Genomic DNA, 13,969 nt, shown 5'->3' on the forward strand with positions numbered 1-13,969 from the left:
TTCAACCTGCATTTCTTGCCATTTTTCTAATGATACCCACTTCCATGTTCTTTCTCATATACAAAAAATCTCATCCAAACACTTGTCCAAGAGTAAACCTCATCAATGTTATCCAAGCTTGCTTCTCACTTCAGTAATCCTGATTGGATTTTCTGTTCTAGATTAGTCGACGACAGTAGGTCTTTACGCTTAGCTGAAAGGCTTCAGGATTACTTCAATCCTGGACATTTTATTGTTAATATCAGTCTAATTTGCTACAAGGCTTACTGACACTAACTGTAACTCTCATTGAACTTGCCTTCTCTTCAAGTAGTTGCATGGTTCTCATTTTAATCTCTATTTCACTCTTCTCGTGAATACTCCTCAGATATGAAGGGTTTTGGCTGAAAATGTCAAACTGTTCATTTCCCTCCATGAAGGCTGCCTGACCTGCTGAGTTCCTCCAGCAGAGTTTTTTACTTTGACTACTTTGTGACTTGTGTTTATTCACTCGTTTTCATTGTAACTTATAGGAGTAAGCAAAATCTCTTTCTATTCACTTGCTTCCTGAGGCTTTGAGAATTGACTTAATTTTTTTGCATTTAAGTCTTCACTCATATCTTCAAATGGTGTTAGGTCTTGGCTGCAATGGTGTTGGTATGTCATCTTGTTACCTCCTGAGGCCACAAGACTGTGCATAGTGGTAGTAGATGGTTGATTCTCTGATTGGACGCTTCTGACTCTTGGTATGCCATGGGGATCTGTGTTCAATGTTGTTTATCGTCCATATTAATGATTTAGAAGATAATGTGGTAAACTGGATCATCAAATTTGTGGATGATACCATAGTAGACAGTGAGGATGTCTATCAAAGCTTGTAAAGTGATCTGGATTGAAAAAGGGCAGATGAAATTTAATGCAAACAAGTGAGATATTGCATTTTTGGAGGAAAACTAGGGTAAGACTTACACAACGAAGGGTAAGCACTTAAATGTGCAGTAGAACAAAGAGACTTGGGAATACAGATTGATAATTCCTTGAAAATGGCATCACGGATAGATAGAATGGTAAAGAGAGCTTTTGGCACATTAATGTTCATAAATCAAGACATTAAGTACAGGAGTTGAGATGCTATTTTGATGTTGTATAAGACCTTGGTGAGGCCAAATTTAGAACTATAAGTGCAGTTCTGGTCACCTCATTACAAGATACAATCAATAAGTTATTGAAGGTGACAGGAAATAATAGTTGTGAAAGGTTATCTTTAGAAATGGAGGGAAGTTTGCAGTAGAGTTCCTCAGGTGACACTGCTCAAGCAACTGCACAGGCCGCACGATTTCCAAATTTACAGATGACACAAGATCAGCTCTCTGGGCTAGAGATTTACATAAGTTCATCACCATCTCACTGAAAGCAACTCAGTTCCCTTATTCTGAAATTGCCTCCAAATCCTAGACTCTTGGTTCACTGAAAAGATCCTACCTGCATATCATTTGTCAGGTTCTTGAAATTTGTATGTTGTTATCTCAGCTGAAACTTAAAGAAACCAAAAATAACATGAAGAAAATAGGTCGTTGATTTAAGGTCAGTAGTGCACTGCTAGGACCAGCAATTGAGGTACACATAGCTGTAGCACTCTGGAGGGATATAGAAGAGTACCTGAAAGGAAGGGATTTGTAATAATGTAGTAAGAGAGCAGTGGAGTGGAACTAGCTAGACTGTTCTTGCATTGAGCTGATATGAATTCTTCTGTTCAAATGGCCTCCACACATTGAGGTAATTCTAGTAAAAATTAGGCTGAGGTAGATCAGTGTTGATCATATTCAATGGCAGAGCAGGTTCTAGTATGCCCAATTGGGCTCTTAATGTAGTTACTTAATTTCCTGAAATAATAGCCTTTTGGCAAACTTCTAATTTGGTTATCAACTGTGCCTTCTTCATTCTAATGTTCACATGCATGCTCTTTTCAATTCCTATTTCATTTAATATGCATTATCTATCTTGTGTATCATAAATAGTAGAGAACAAGAATGGGCCATTTGGCACAGAATGTTGTGCTGAACCAATTAACTTAATAATCAAATGGCCAACTAAACTAATCTGTTATGCCTACAGAATGACTATATCCTTCCATTTTCCTCACACTCATGTGCCTATCTAAATATCTCTTAAAAGTCTATAATGTTTCTGCCTCTACCACCATCACAGGCAACGAATTCCAGGCACCCACTACTCACAGTGTTTTTAAAAAAAAACTTGCCCTTCACGTTTCCTTTGAAATTACCCCCCCTCACCTTGAATTCATGCCCCTCTAGAATGAGACATTTCAACCCTTGGAAAAGGATATTGTCTGTCTACTCTATCTATGCCTTTCTCAATCTTATAAACCACTATCAGATCTCCCCTCAGCCTCTACAGCTCTAGAGAAAACAGCCCAAGTTTGTTCATGCTCTCGTTATAGCACATGGCCTCTGATCCAGGCAGCATTCTGGTAAACGTCTTTTGCACCTTCTCCAAAGTGTTGACATCCTTCCTATAGGGGGTGACCAGAGCTGTCTGCAGTACTCACTATGCGGCCTAATTAGAGTTTTATAAAGTTGCAGCGTAACTTCTTGATTTCTGAATTCAATGCCTTGATTAATAAAGGTAAGCATGCCATATGTCTTTCACCACCCTCTCAACTTGTGTAGCCCCTTTCAGGGAGCTATGGACTTGGACTCCAAGATCCCTCTGCTCATCAGCACTGTAAAGTATCTTGCCCATAACGGTGATCTATCTCTTTGCATTTGATGTACCGAGATGCAACATTTAACATTTGGCATCTGCCATTCCTCTGCCCATATCTGCAGCTGATCTGTATCCCACTGTATTCTTTGCCATTTCTTTGACAAACAGTAGAGGTCCCAGTACAGATCCCTGTGAAATACCACTAATTACAGACTTCCAGCTAGAATAAGTCCCTTCAACCACTACCCTCTATCTTTATAGCCGCCAGTTCTGAATCCAAATGGCTAATTTACCATGGATCAGTCCCATGCAGCTTAATCCTCTGGATGAGTATCACATGAGGAACCTTATCAAGCGCCTTACTAAAATCAATGTAAACAATATCCACAGCTGTACCTTCATCAATCACTCTCATCACTGCATCAGAAAACTCAAATCAAGTTAGTAAGACACGACTTGCACTGCACAAAGCCGCACTGGCTCTCCCTAATTAAACCATGGTTTTCCAAATGCTCATTAATCCTATCCTTATGAATTCTCTCCAGTAAATTCCCTGCCACTGACATGAGACTCACTGATCTATTGTTGCCCTAGTTGAATAATGGAACATTAGTTATTCGCCAGCCCTCCGAGACCTTCCCTGTGGCTAGAGAGGACACAGGCCAAGCAATCTCTTCTCTTGCCTCTCTTAATAACCTGAGGTATATCCCATCAGGCCTGGGGACTTATCCACCTCAATTTTCTTTAAGAAACCAAACACCCCCTCTCCTTTACCTTGATGTGGTCTAACATATCAATATACTAAGCTCTGGTAAATACTGATGTAAAGTACTCGTTAAGGACCTCATCCACATCCTTCGCATTGAAGCGTATGTTCCCCCTTTGTCTTTGAGTGGTCCTATCCTCTTTGTAATTATCCTCTTGCTCTTGATGTATGCGTAGAAAGTCTTGGGATTCTCCTTTGTCCTACTTGTCAAGGACTTTACTTGGCCCCTCCTGGCTTTCCTAATTCCTTTCTTGAGTTCTTTTCTGGCTTCTTTATAATCCTCAAAGGCTCTGTTTGATCCTTCCTTCCTAAACTTTACATACGTCTTTTTCTTATTTACTAAATTCATCAGTTCTCTCAACGTTCAAGGTTCTCTTATCGTGCTATCCTTGTGCTCCCTTCTGACTGGAACACATCTGTCCTGTACTCTGTGCAGTTGGTCTTTAAACACTCTAATCATGTCAGATGTGGACTTGCCCAAAAACAGCTGTCCCAATTAATTCTCCCTAGTCCCTGACTAATGCTCTTTAACTTGCCCCGCTCCAATTTCATACTCTGCCACAGGGGCCATACTTATCCTTATCTATAGCTATCTTAAAATGAAAAAAGTTTTGGTCACTGTTCCCTAACTGTTCACACATTTGAATGGTCGGTCACCTGGACAGCCTCATTTCCCAACACCAGATCCAGTACTGTCCCTGTTCTTGTTGGACTATATACATATTAATTTAAGAAACCCTCCTGGATGCACCTAACAAATTTTGCCTCACCTGAACCTTCTGCACTTAAAAGATCCCAGTTTATATTAGGGAAGTTGAAATCCCCCATGACAACAACCCGATTGTTTTTACACCTTTCCTTAATCTGCCTGCATATCTGTTCTTCAGTGTTCCAATGGCTATTTGGGAGGTCTTGTAGTACAGTCACATCTGAATGATTTCACCCTTCCTACTTTTGAGTTCTACCCATATAGACTGAGTGGATGTGCCCTCCATTATCTCCCCTCAGAGTGCAGCTGTGATACTTTCCCTGATTAGTAGAGCAACTCCTCTTCCTCTTTTACTTCCCCCTCTATCTTTTTTAATACATCAGATCCCTGGAACATTAAGCACCCATTCCTGTCCCTCTTTCAAACATCTCTGTAATGACCACAACGTCATGGTTCCGTGTACTGATCCGTGATCTAAGTACATCACTTTTAGCCATAATACTGCTAGCATCAAAATACGTGTGCTTCCAGCTACCATTCCCATTATATCTACTACTTTGCTCCTGCTTGGTTTTTACTGGCCCTGACATCTACCTTCCTCTCCATTTCTCTTCCTGATCTGATGCTCTGGCTCTCATCCTCCTTCCAAACTAGTAGCTAATGTTTTATAATATGGTAATGACACCAAAACCCTTAGAACCGTCCACAGGATATTTGGTGAATCACAAGGCATTGTAATAATATTTGATGTTGATGAATGCAAGTTAGTGTACAAAATTTCAGTATTAGCTCGTGAAGTTGATTGCCCAGTCCAGAGTAAATGGACTTAGGACTTCCTCAAAGGTGTATAAGATTTTTTGTTGCAAGGTATATTGAAGGGAAAAAAAAAGTAAATCAAATGAAAAATGGAGTTAGACTGAACTTCCATGGTTTGATAAATGACTATCCAACTCTGGTGAGAGAGACCTGATCACATATGAAAGAAAAGGTTAACAGGAAATAAGGGAGAAGGATTCTTCAAGGTGCCATCTTGCAGAGAATGCACATTTGTTTCATGGTTCTTTAAATTCTCTCTGATAATATACTCAGTTAATTGCAGAATTGACCAGAATGATGTCCTCTTCTTGACTTACTCATAGATGCGTGAACAAGAACGTCAGGCCTCTGGTGGTGGAGAAATGTTCTTCATGCGGACTCCACAAGATCTGACGGGTAAAGATGGAGACCTCATTCTTGCTGAGTATAGTGAAGAATACCCTCCACTTATGATGCAAGTTGGCATGGCAACCAAAATCAAAAACTATTACAAACGAGTAAGTAAATATTTATTAAATTAATTCTTTAAGGAAACAACAGGCAGGATAGACAAAGGAGAGTCATTGGATGTTGTTTATTTGGATTTTCAGAAGGTCTTTGACAAGTTACTATGTATGAGACTGCTAAACAAGATAAGAGCCCATGTTAGTACAGGAAAGATACTGGTATGGACAGAATAATGGCTGACTGATAGAAGGCAAAAAGTGGGAATGAAGGGGGCCTTTTCTGGATAGTTGCTGGTGACTAGTGGTATTCCAAAGGGGTTGGTGTTGAGTCTGTTGCTTTTTGCATTATATGTTAATGATCTAGAATTGATGACTTTTGTGGCCAAGTTTGCGGATAATACAAAGATAGGCGGAGGAGCAGGTAGAGTTAAGAAAGCAGAGTCTGCAGAAGGACTTGGACAGATTACGAGAATGGGCAAAGAAGTGGCATATGGAATAAAGCATGGGGAAGTGAGTGGTCATGCACTTTTGTAGAAGGAATAAAGGCGTAGACTATTTTATAAACAGTGAGCAGATTTAGAAATTAGAGGTGCAAAGCGACTTGGGAGTTCTACTGCGGGCTTCCTTCAAGGTTGACTTGCAGATTGAGTAGATAGTAAGGAAGGCAAATGCAGCGTTAGTATTCATTTTGAGTGGACTAGAATATAAAAGCAAGGATGTATTGCTGAGGGTTTGGTCAGACCACATTTGCAGTATTGAGCAGTTTTGGGTCCTGTATCTAAGAAACAATGTGCTGTAATTGAAGAGGGTCCAAAGGAGATTTACCAGAAAGATCCAGTGAATGAAATGGTTACTGTATGAGGAGCATTTGATGGCTCTGGACCTATATTCGCTCGAGTTCCGAAGAATGCTGGGGCGGGGGGAAGGGGGGATCTCATTGAAACCTGCCAAATATTGAAAGGCCTGGATAGAGTGGATTTGGAGAGGATGCTTTCAATGGTAGGAGAGTCAAGGACCAGAGGGCGCAGCCTTAAGGCTGATCTATACTTGTGCGTACTGGCTTGCACCGTAGCCTACGCAAGTGGGTTACGCCGTTGTGAGCATTTATACTTGTGCATTTGTGTGTCAGCGTCTCTCTGCAATTCACCGCCAAAACACTAGTTGGTGGTGGGGTTCCTGTGCCACTGTGTTGAGTTTCTTCGTGTTGAAACTCAACATGAAGAAACTCAAACTTCAAACAATGGCGACTGAAACTGAAGGAGGGTGAATTTTCTGTGCTTGTCCGGCCACTGAGAGACATGAACGAGGAAATGCATTTCAAATATTTTCGGATGTCGGCAGGTAGATTTGACGATTTGGTTCATTGTCTCCAACCATTTATTTCGCATCAGTGTACGCACAGTATACTCAGAGACTGGCAATCACCATTCGAGTTTTAGCTTCAGGTGGAAGTCAACAGGCTGTAGCAGCTAGCTGCAAACTGGCATCAAGCACAGGGTCCTCCATAATTTCGGAGGTCTGTAAAGCTTTATGGAAAGCATTGCAGCCAGCGTTTATTCCCTGCCCTTCAGTCGCCCAATGGGAAGCTATTGCAGCGTAAGAGGAAATGTGATGCTACCAAGCGGACCAATTACAGTTGTTCAGTCTGCATTGCCACAGCGCGTAGTTACATTTTGGGAAAGGTGCGCGTTAAGCTACAGCATAGGGTACGCAGCTACGCTGTACCTGCGGCGTACATTTGACGTACAAGTATAAATCAGCCTTCTGAATCAGAGGGTGTCCCTTTAGAAGAGAAATGGGTATGAGCCTCTTTAGTCAGAGGGTGGTAAGTCTGTGGAATTCATTGCCATAGATGGTTATAGAGCCCAAGTCATTGGGTAATTTTAAAGCAGAGGTTGGTTAAGTTCTTGATTAGCAAGGTTGTTCAATGGTTATGGAGAGAAGGCAGAAGAATGGGTTTGAAAAGGAAAATAAATCAATCATGATCAAATGACAGAGCAGACTCGATGGGCTGAATGGCTTAATTCTGCACCTATGTCTTATGGTCTGAATTCCTTTATAGGAAATGTTCATTGCAATAAATAATTTCATCATCTCTGGGTGGTGTACAGATTTATGATTCGAACCAGTGTATAAACAAACAGTTGCTTGAATTTCCAGCATCTGCAGAATTCCTGTTGTTTGCGTATAAACAAACAGTCCTTTCATTGAAGCTTCCAGTACATTTTAGATTACATTTAAATGTTTGTATTTTTATACTGTTGGATTACTAATCTGCTGTGTATACTAATGTTAATGGATTTTGTTATTCTACAATACAGAAACCAGGCAAGGATCCTGGTGCACCTGACTGCAAATATGGAGAGACAGTTTATTGTCACACTTCTCCTTTCCTTGGATCTTTACATCCAGGCCAGTTATTGCAGGTAGGTATGATTCTGCATTAGGTTGAATGTAAAACAGAATATAAAGTAGTATTGAAACATCCTATAGTATACACTTATCAGCCACTTTATTAGGTACACCTGCTCATTAATGCAAATATCTAATTAGTCAATCACATAGTAAGAACTCATTACATAAGCATGCAGACATGGTTAAGAGGTTCAGTTGTTGTACCAGTCAAACATCAGAATGGGGAATAAATGTGATTGAAGTGACTTCGATTGTAGATTGATTTTTAATGCCAGATGGGGTGATTTGAATTTCTCAGAAACTACTAATCTCCAAGGATTTTCACGCATGACAGCCTCTAGAGTTTACAGAGAATGGTGTGAAAAACAATAAACATCTAGTGGGCAGCAGTACAGATGGTGGATACCTAGGGAGTTCTCATCCGTGATCCTCACCGGAGTTCACATACCACCTGCGGCCAAATATAATCAAGTGCGTGAGGTACTACGAACAAGACACAGTCCATCCTGATGCATTTCAAATCGTAGTCAGAGACTCCAAGGAGGTTTATTTAATGGGGAGAAATTACCATCAGCATATAACTTGTAGCACCAGAGGTCCCAACACATTAGGCTACTGTTCCACTCAGGTAAGGAATGCCTACTGTTCCGTGCCCAGACAACATTTCGGGAAATCTGATCACTTGGCTGTCCTTCTCCGACCTGCATACAGGCAGAGGCTAAAGAGCAAGGCTTCAGAAATTAGGACAACAAAGACGTGGTTGCAGGAGGCAGAAAAGCAGCTGTGAGATTGCTTTGAGTCAGTGGACTGGTTTGTGTTCTCGTACTCAACTGTGGATCTGAATGAATACAGCATAGTTGTCACAGACTTTATAAAAACAGTTGTAGACAAGTGTGTCCCTATAAAATTATTCAGTGTCTTCTCCAACCAGAAACCCTGGATGAACCTTGAGATCCACAATCTGCTGAGGGCATTTAAATCTGGTGACCGGGACATGATTAGTATAGGGGGGACTCTGTCTCTGGAATTCACTGTTGGCATGTAATGGCGTTACAACTGTTACCCCTGTAAATGGTCCATAATGAGTCACTCCTCTTGCCTTCATGTTGATTTGCTTGGTTTCTATCATCATCACTGGGATCTGGATTCCTGAAGGCCGGAGGATTTTCTCCCAATTTGCCATCTGTAAAGAGCAGCTGGACTTTCTGATTGTTCAGTTTTATGTAGCATTATAGTGCAGAGCACAGGTAATCTATTCTCAGGGATATCCAGATACAATCTTTCAGAGGTACAATGAATAACGGCACTTAGTTTACAGAGTGGTTGACGTTCAAGCAAATTTGCAGGTGTGTTCTCTGCTATAACAAAAGTTTCATCAGTCAAATTTTCCCTATCTTTATTTCAACCAACTCAGACGGGTTCTATCTTAGGAACTCTGGCTATCCTACAGTCTTAATACTATTGCTGCCTTTTGGTAATGTCACTTCAGATTGGTCAGCTTAAAAGAATGTGCTACCTCTGGTCAGAGACAATTTATAAATGTTTGCACTGCCAGTGGGTTGTTTCTTTTCAGGGGTACCCCTGCACTTGATTCCCAAGTATCTTTAAACCGTACTATAAAATTGGTAATAGTCTCCCCCTTCTTTTGCTGACAGGTAGTTACTTCTCCAAAGTCACTGTGTTGCCTGGCTCTTGTGAGTGGCAGTCATTCATTCCATCAGCAATACTCCTATCACCATTCCCCTTGTTCCCTGATGGAGGGGCCCAGTCCCCTTGGGGAACATTGGGAAAGCCTGTTCTAACTCCTGGCCTGGAAGTTCAATAGGCTATCTTGAGCAAGCCTGGACATCTCCAGGAAGTGGTTTAAAAATGTCGCAAGTCTGGACCAACCAATTATGGGAGGCTACTGGTTTGTTTTATTAATCATGTTATGTACTTCAGACGGGGTCCACAGTTTAGGTATCAAGACATTCCCTACCATTATGTAAGGAGCCTGGAACAGAGAGTCTGAGCTATCCCTCAGCCCTTCCTTGGCTGTTGCTGTTGGTGGCCACAATGCTGGGACATCCCAACAGCCATTTCTAGGGAGTACTATACTATTCAAGGAGATAGTCTGGTGCCTGAGGCAGTTGAAGCTGAGAGTCCTAATGTAGGAACCTCAGTCTTCTGCGTAATTTCTTCTTCTTTTTTAGGTTTAATCTTTGGAGACTTATGCTCTTTAACCACCTCTTCCCATTTGTTAAACTTCACATCATATACTCTAGACCAAATCCCCACTGCTCCACCCAAGGAGATCACGAGAAAAAGTTAGAGTACCTGCTATCTCCCATTTCCAACCAAACCTTGTCTGCTGGGGATCCTGAGGGAACCAACAGGTCACCTACAAGTTGCTTCATCTTATTCCTTTCAGCCACCTTTTGTGTATTCTCATTCATCAGCATCTTTGTCAGAGGATTGGCGGGTCTCGATTGGGGAGGTCTCACCCCGGGGTCTTTTTCCTTGAGTTTTGCGTTGAAACTTATTGTTGTTATTACTCATTTTCCTTCTCCAGTTACTGTGGAGACGATCTTTTAACTATACAAGATCTAATATTCCTAACATATAATATTTACAATCCCTTCTCTCGATGTATGGTATGGTCAACCATCTACCATACATCGAGGTCACCTCTCTTACCTTTTAATCTAAATTTTACTCTCTCAGAGCTCTTAGTGTCCCTCTTCTAATCCCCATCTTGTTCCTTTACTGGAACTCAGGGGTGATCACCGGCCAGTATGGGACAGCTATGGCACCCGCCTCTTGCCTCATCCCCTCTTCCTCAAGCAAGTTTGCTCGGAATCCCATATCACAGGGATCCCATTCTCGTCACCAATTTACTGTCGGAGAATTTTGTTGCCAATTTACCGTAAGAGACTTCACCCTGTTATCAAACAGAAATAAGGACACAGACCTCAGTATACAGTTAACCCTTTAATATGTGATCATGGAGAACTATTCCAAGGCTCTGGCAATGTCAGGATACATCTTAAATGTATACATTACATTCTGGGCAATAGGCAACAGCTAAACCTACTTGGTCAGCGATTTTAGGAAGCACTTGTTAGGTTTCAGCCAGTCTACAAATGTCTCTGTGCAGTGCACCAAGTTAGAACTGCATATCCACATTCACTTCCCCTATTAGCCAGAGAGGCTTGATAAAAATCAGTAATAGCTCATTATTGGCATGACCTATTGTTAAGCTAGCACATACAAGACAGAGTCTGCATCTTATTCTGTCACCCTGATAACCCAAATCTTGGGCAATACTTAGCTAGCCAAGCTTGACAACAAAATTTAATTCAAAATTGAATTTTCTTCCACAATCACCATGGGACTCTCAATCTTAGCCTTGTTTGCATTAACATTCTGAATAACTGGCTCTCCTTAGGCCATATTTTACATAAGAATTTATTCTGGAGAGTATCCTTGTTTTTTTTTAATAATGCTGTGGCATCTTGCCCATCAATATTAGGATAGAATTTGGGGTTGATAGCTCATGAGAAGGAAGATTAGGTGCCCCAGTACCTTAGCAGATAGTGCGACGCTATTACAGCTTGGGGCATTGGAGTTCAGTTTTGGTGCTGTCTGTAAGGATTTTGTTCATTCTCCCTATGACTGTGTGGGTTTCCTCCATGTGCTCTGATTTTCTCCCACTGTCCAAAGACTACCGATTGGTAGGTTAATTGGTGGTTGTAAATTGTCCTGTGATGAGAGTTGGGTTAAATAGGTGTGTTGCTGGGTGGTGGAGCTCAATGGGCCAGAAAAGCCTGTTCCACACTCTTATAACAAAAAATAGATAAATAAATAAGATGTAACAACCAATGTTTCAGTGCCACACTGAAGGTTAATGTAGATATAGTATTCAAATTTCAAAGCCATAATCTTCTAAATAAAGAGTGAAGATGCATTCTTTGAACTATAGCTAGCAATAGGAAAATTATGTTTAAAATGAAACTCATTAAAGGATTGAGAATTTATTTTGTGTCTTATTAAAGTAGATGCTGAATCAACCCTTTTCTCTATGGAGTAACCATAAACCTTTCATTATGCTATGGTTTAGAATTTCTGGTTCCTGGTCTCTACAGAAAATAACATTGGGCAAGTGGCAGGAAGTGATTGGGCCATGAAATAAAGGAGTTTGGTTCAGTAACCCTAAATAATCCAGCAGAAGAGCAGAAACTAGGCATAAGGCCACCTGGGAAAATGGAAGTCAATGAACAGTTTGAGAAACTAAAGAACTGATGGAACAGGAAGCTGTTAGTATCCAATAGAGCGATTAAATCTCTTAGAGCCCAAAACAGTCTAACCAGAAAAATTCAACCCAGCAAGTAATGAGAGACAAACTCACCAAAACAGAGACATCTTGTATCATTCCTGCAAAGTCCCCACTGTAGAGGGATTCAGAATTTACTGAAATTAGAGCCATGAAGGTTCAAATAGAATTCATATTTGGGCAAAGTTGGGTAGGGGTTGGCCCTTGTGATAAAGATTTACATGTTTAATCTTTTTCAGTTAAATAAATTATTAAAAGACTGAAATTGTAATCGGTAGTCTTTGGACAAATAACTTTGTGATTTGCCTCATTCTCTTTCCTTGTCTCTTCGTTAGTCTCTTTGTTCATTATATATTTCTGGTGTTCAGAAACGTAAACCTTCTCATGAACATAAGGCCAGTAAGTTGTCAATAAGCAAGGAGGTCAAAACTAAACAAAGGTCTTTGAAGTAGAGTAAGATAATTTGATTTTTAATTGACATTATTTGTTTTGACAGGCATTTGAAAACAACCTCTTTCGTTGTCCAATATACCTACACAAAATGCCAGAAACAGATTTTCTGATAATTCGAACTCGTCAGGGATATCATATTAGAGAGCTGGTTGATATTTTTGTTGTAGGCCAGCAGTGTCCACTTTATGAAGTTCCTGGTCCAAACTCAAAGCGTGCAAACACACATGTGCGAGACTTTCTTCAGGTAAGCAAGGTGTTTAATCCTCAGAATTCTAATCTTATGACATTTTAAGGAGGCCACTTAAACTATTTAAGTCTAAGACCGTTTAAATCTGTGCCAGCTCTCACAGCATTCCCATCAGTCCCATTTCCCCACTTATTTTATCTTAGATGCCCATGAAATTATGGATTGATGAATTTGTAAGTTCATGGCCTTTATAAGATTGATGTATAATAGTTGCTAACATTTTTTTAGGTATTTATTTACCGCCTTTTCTGGAAAAGTAAGGATCGCCCACGCCGAATACGCATGGAAGACATAAAAAAGGCATTTCCTTCCCACTCTGAGAGCAGCATTAGAAAGCGATTAAAACTGTGTGCTGACTTCAAGCGAACAGGTATAAACTCATGAATATGCAGTCACTGAAGAGCCCTTTTACTGAATATGTACTGAAAAGAGGTTTTCTTTGTTACTTTAGAAACATACAGATGGGCAGTTTAGTTATGTTATTTTAATCTGTTTCTGAAGGGCTGGATTCAAACTGGTGGGTACTAAAACCAGACTTCCGATTACCCACTGAAGAAGAGATTCGAGCCATGGTATCGCCAGAGCAGTGCTGTGCATATTACAGCATGTTAGCAGCAGAGCAGCGTTTAAAGGTGAGATGGAATAATGCAGTCTTGATTATGTCAAACTGAATGTACATTAGAAATCACAACACTGGTTATATTATAATAATGTTTTGTACAACATAGGCTTTAAAATAGTCTGATCCTGATTGAACTGTGCCTTAATTATATATTACCTTTTGGTATATGTATCAGAAACTCTATCTGGATAGTAGTATAAGTTTACATTAGCTTTGCCATTTCAGGGTCACATTAAATAAACTACTTCTGAAGAATTTAAGAGTTACTTCAGTGCCATGTACAATAAAGATCTGCACTCCACATCCTTTTCTACTCTGAATGCCGATAGAGTATTTCAGTTGATCTTGACTAACCTCTCACACTCTCCTCTCAATTCCCCTTTCTGGTGTAGGCAAAAGGCCAGAAATTGTTTAAAGTCTGATAAAATCCTTTCTTGATTTTGCAGTCCTGATGTTTGCCCATCAAGCGCTGGACCA

The 13,969-nt window shown here is 40.4% G+C and overlaps 1 protein-coding gene across 2 annotated transcripts in view; it reads left to right on the plus strand.

Annotated features, from left to right (window-relative positions):
• The window catches only part of taf1 (TAF1 RNA polymerase II, TATA box binding protein (TBP)-associated factor), a 158,148-nt gene that overhangs the window by 83,001 nt on the left and 61,178 nt on the right, over nucleotides 1-13,969 (plus strand). For both annotated transcript variants that reach the window (XM_072270737.1, XM_072270738.1), the window contains 5 exons: nucleotides 5,321-5,494; nucleotides 7,765-7,869; nucleotides 12,667-12,867; nucleotides 13,099-13,240; nucleotides 13,372-13,502. In XM_072270737.1, coding sequence (XP_072126838.1) covers nucleotides 5,321-5,494; nucleotides 7,765-7,869; nucleotides 12,667-12,867; nucleotides 13,099-13,240; nucleotides 13,372-13,502 — 753 coding nt within the window. The remainder of the gene's footprint in view (nucleotides 1-5,320; nucleotides 5,495-7,764; nucleotides 7,870-12,666; nucleotides 12,868-13,098; nucleotides 13,241-13,371; nucleotides 13,503-13,969) is intronic.

Source organism: Mobula birostris, chromosome 10 (assembly GCF_030028105.1).
Source record: "Mobula birostris isolate sMobBir1 chromosome 10, sMobBir1.hap1, whole genome shotgun sequence".
NCBI lineage: Eukaryota > Metazoa > Chordata > Chondrichthyes > Myliobatiformes > Myliobatidae > Mobula > Mobula birostris.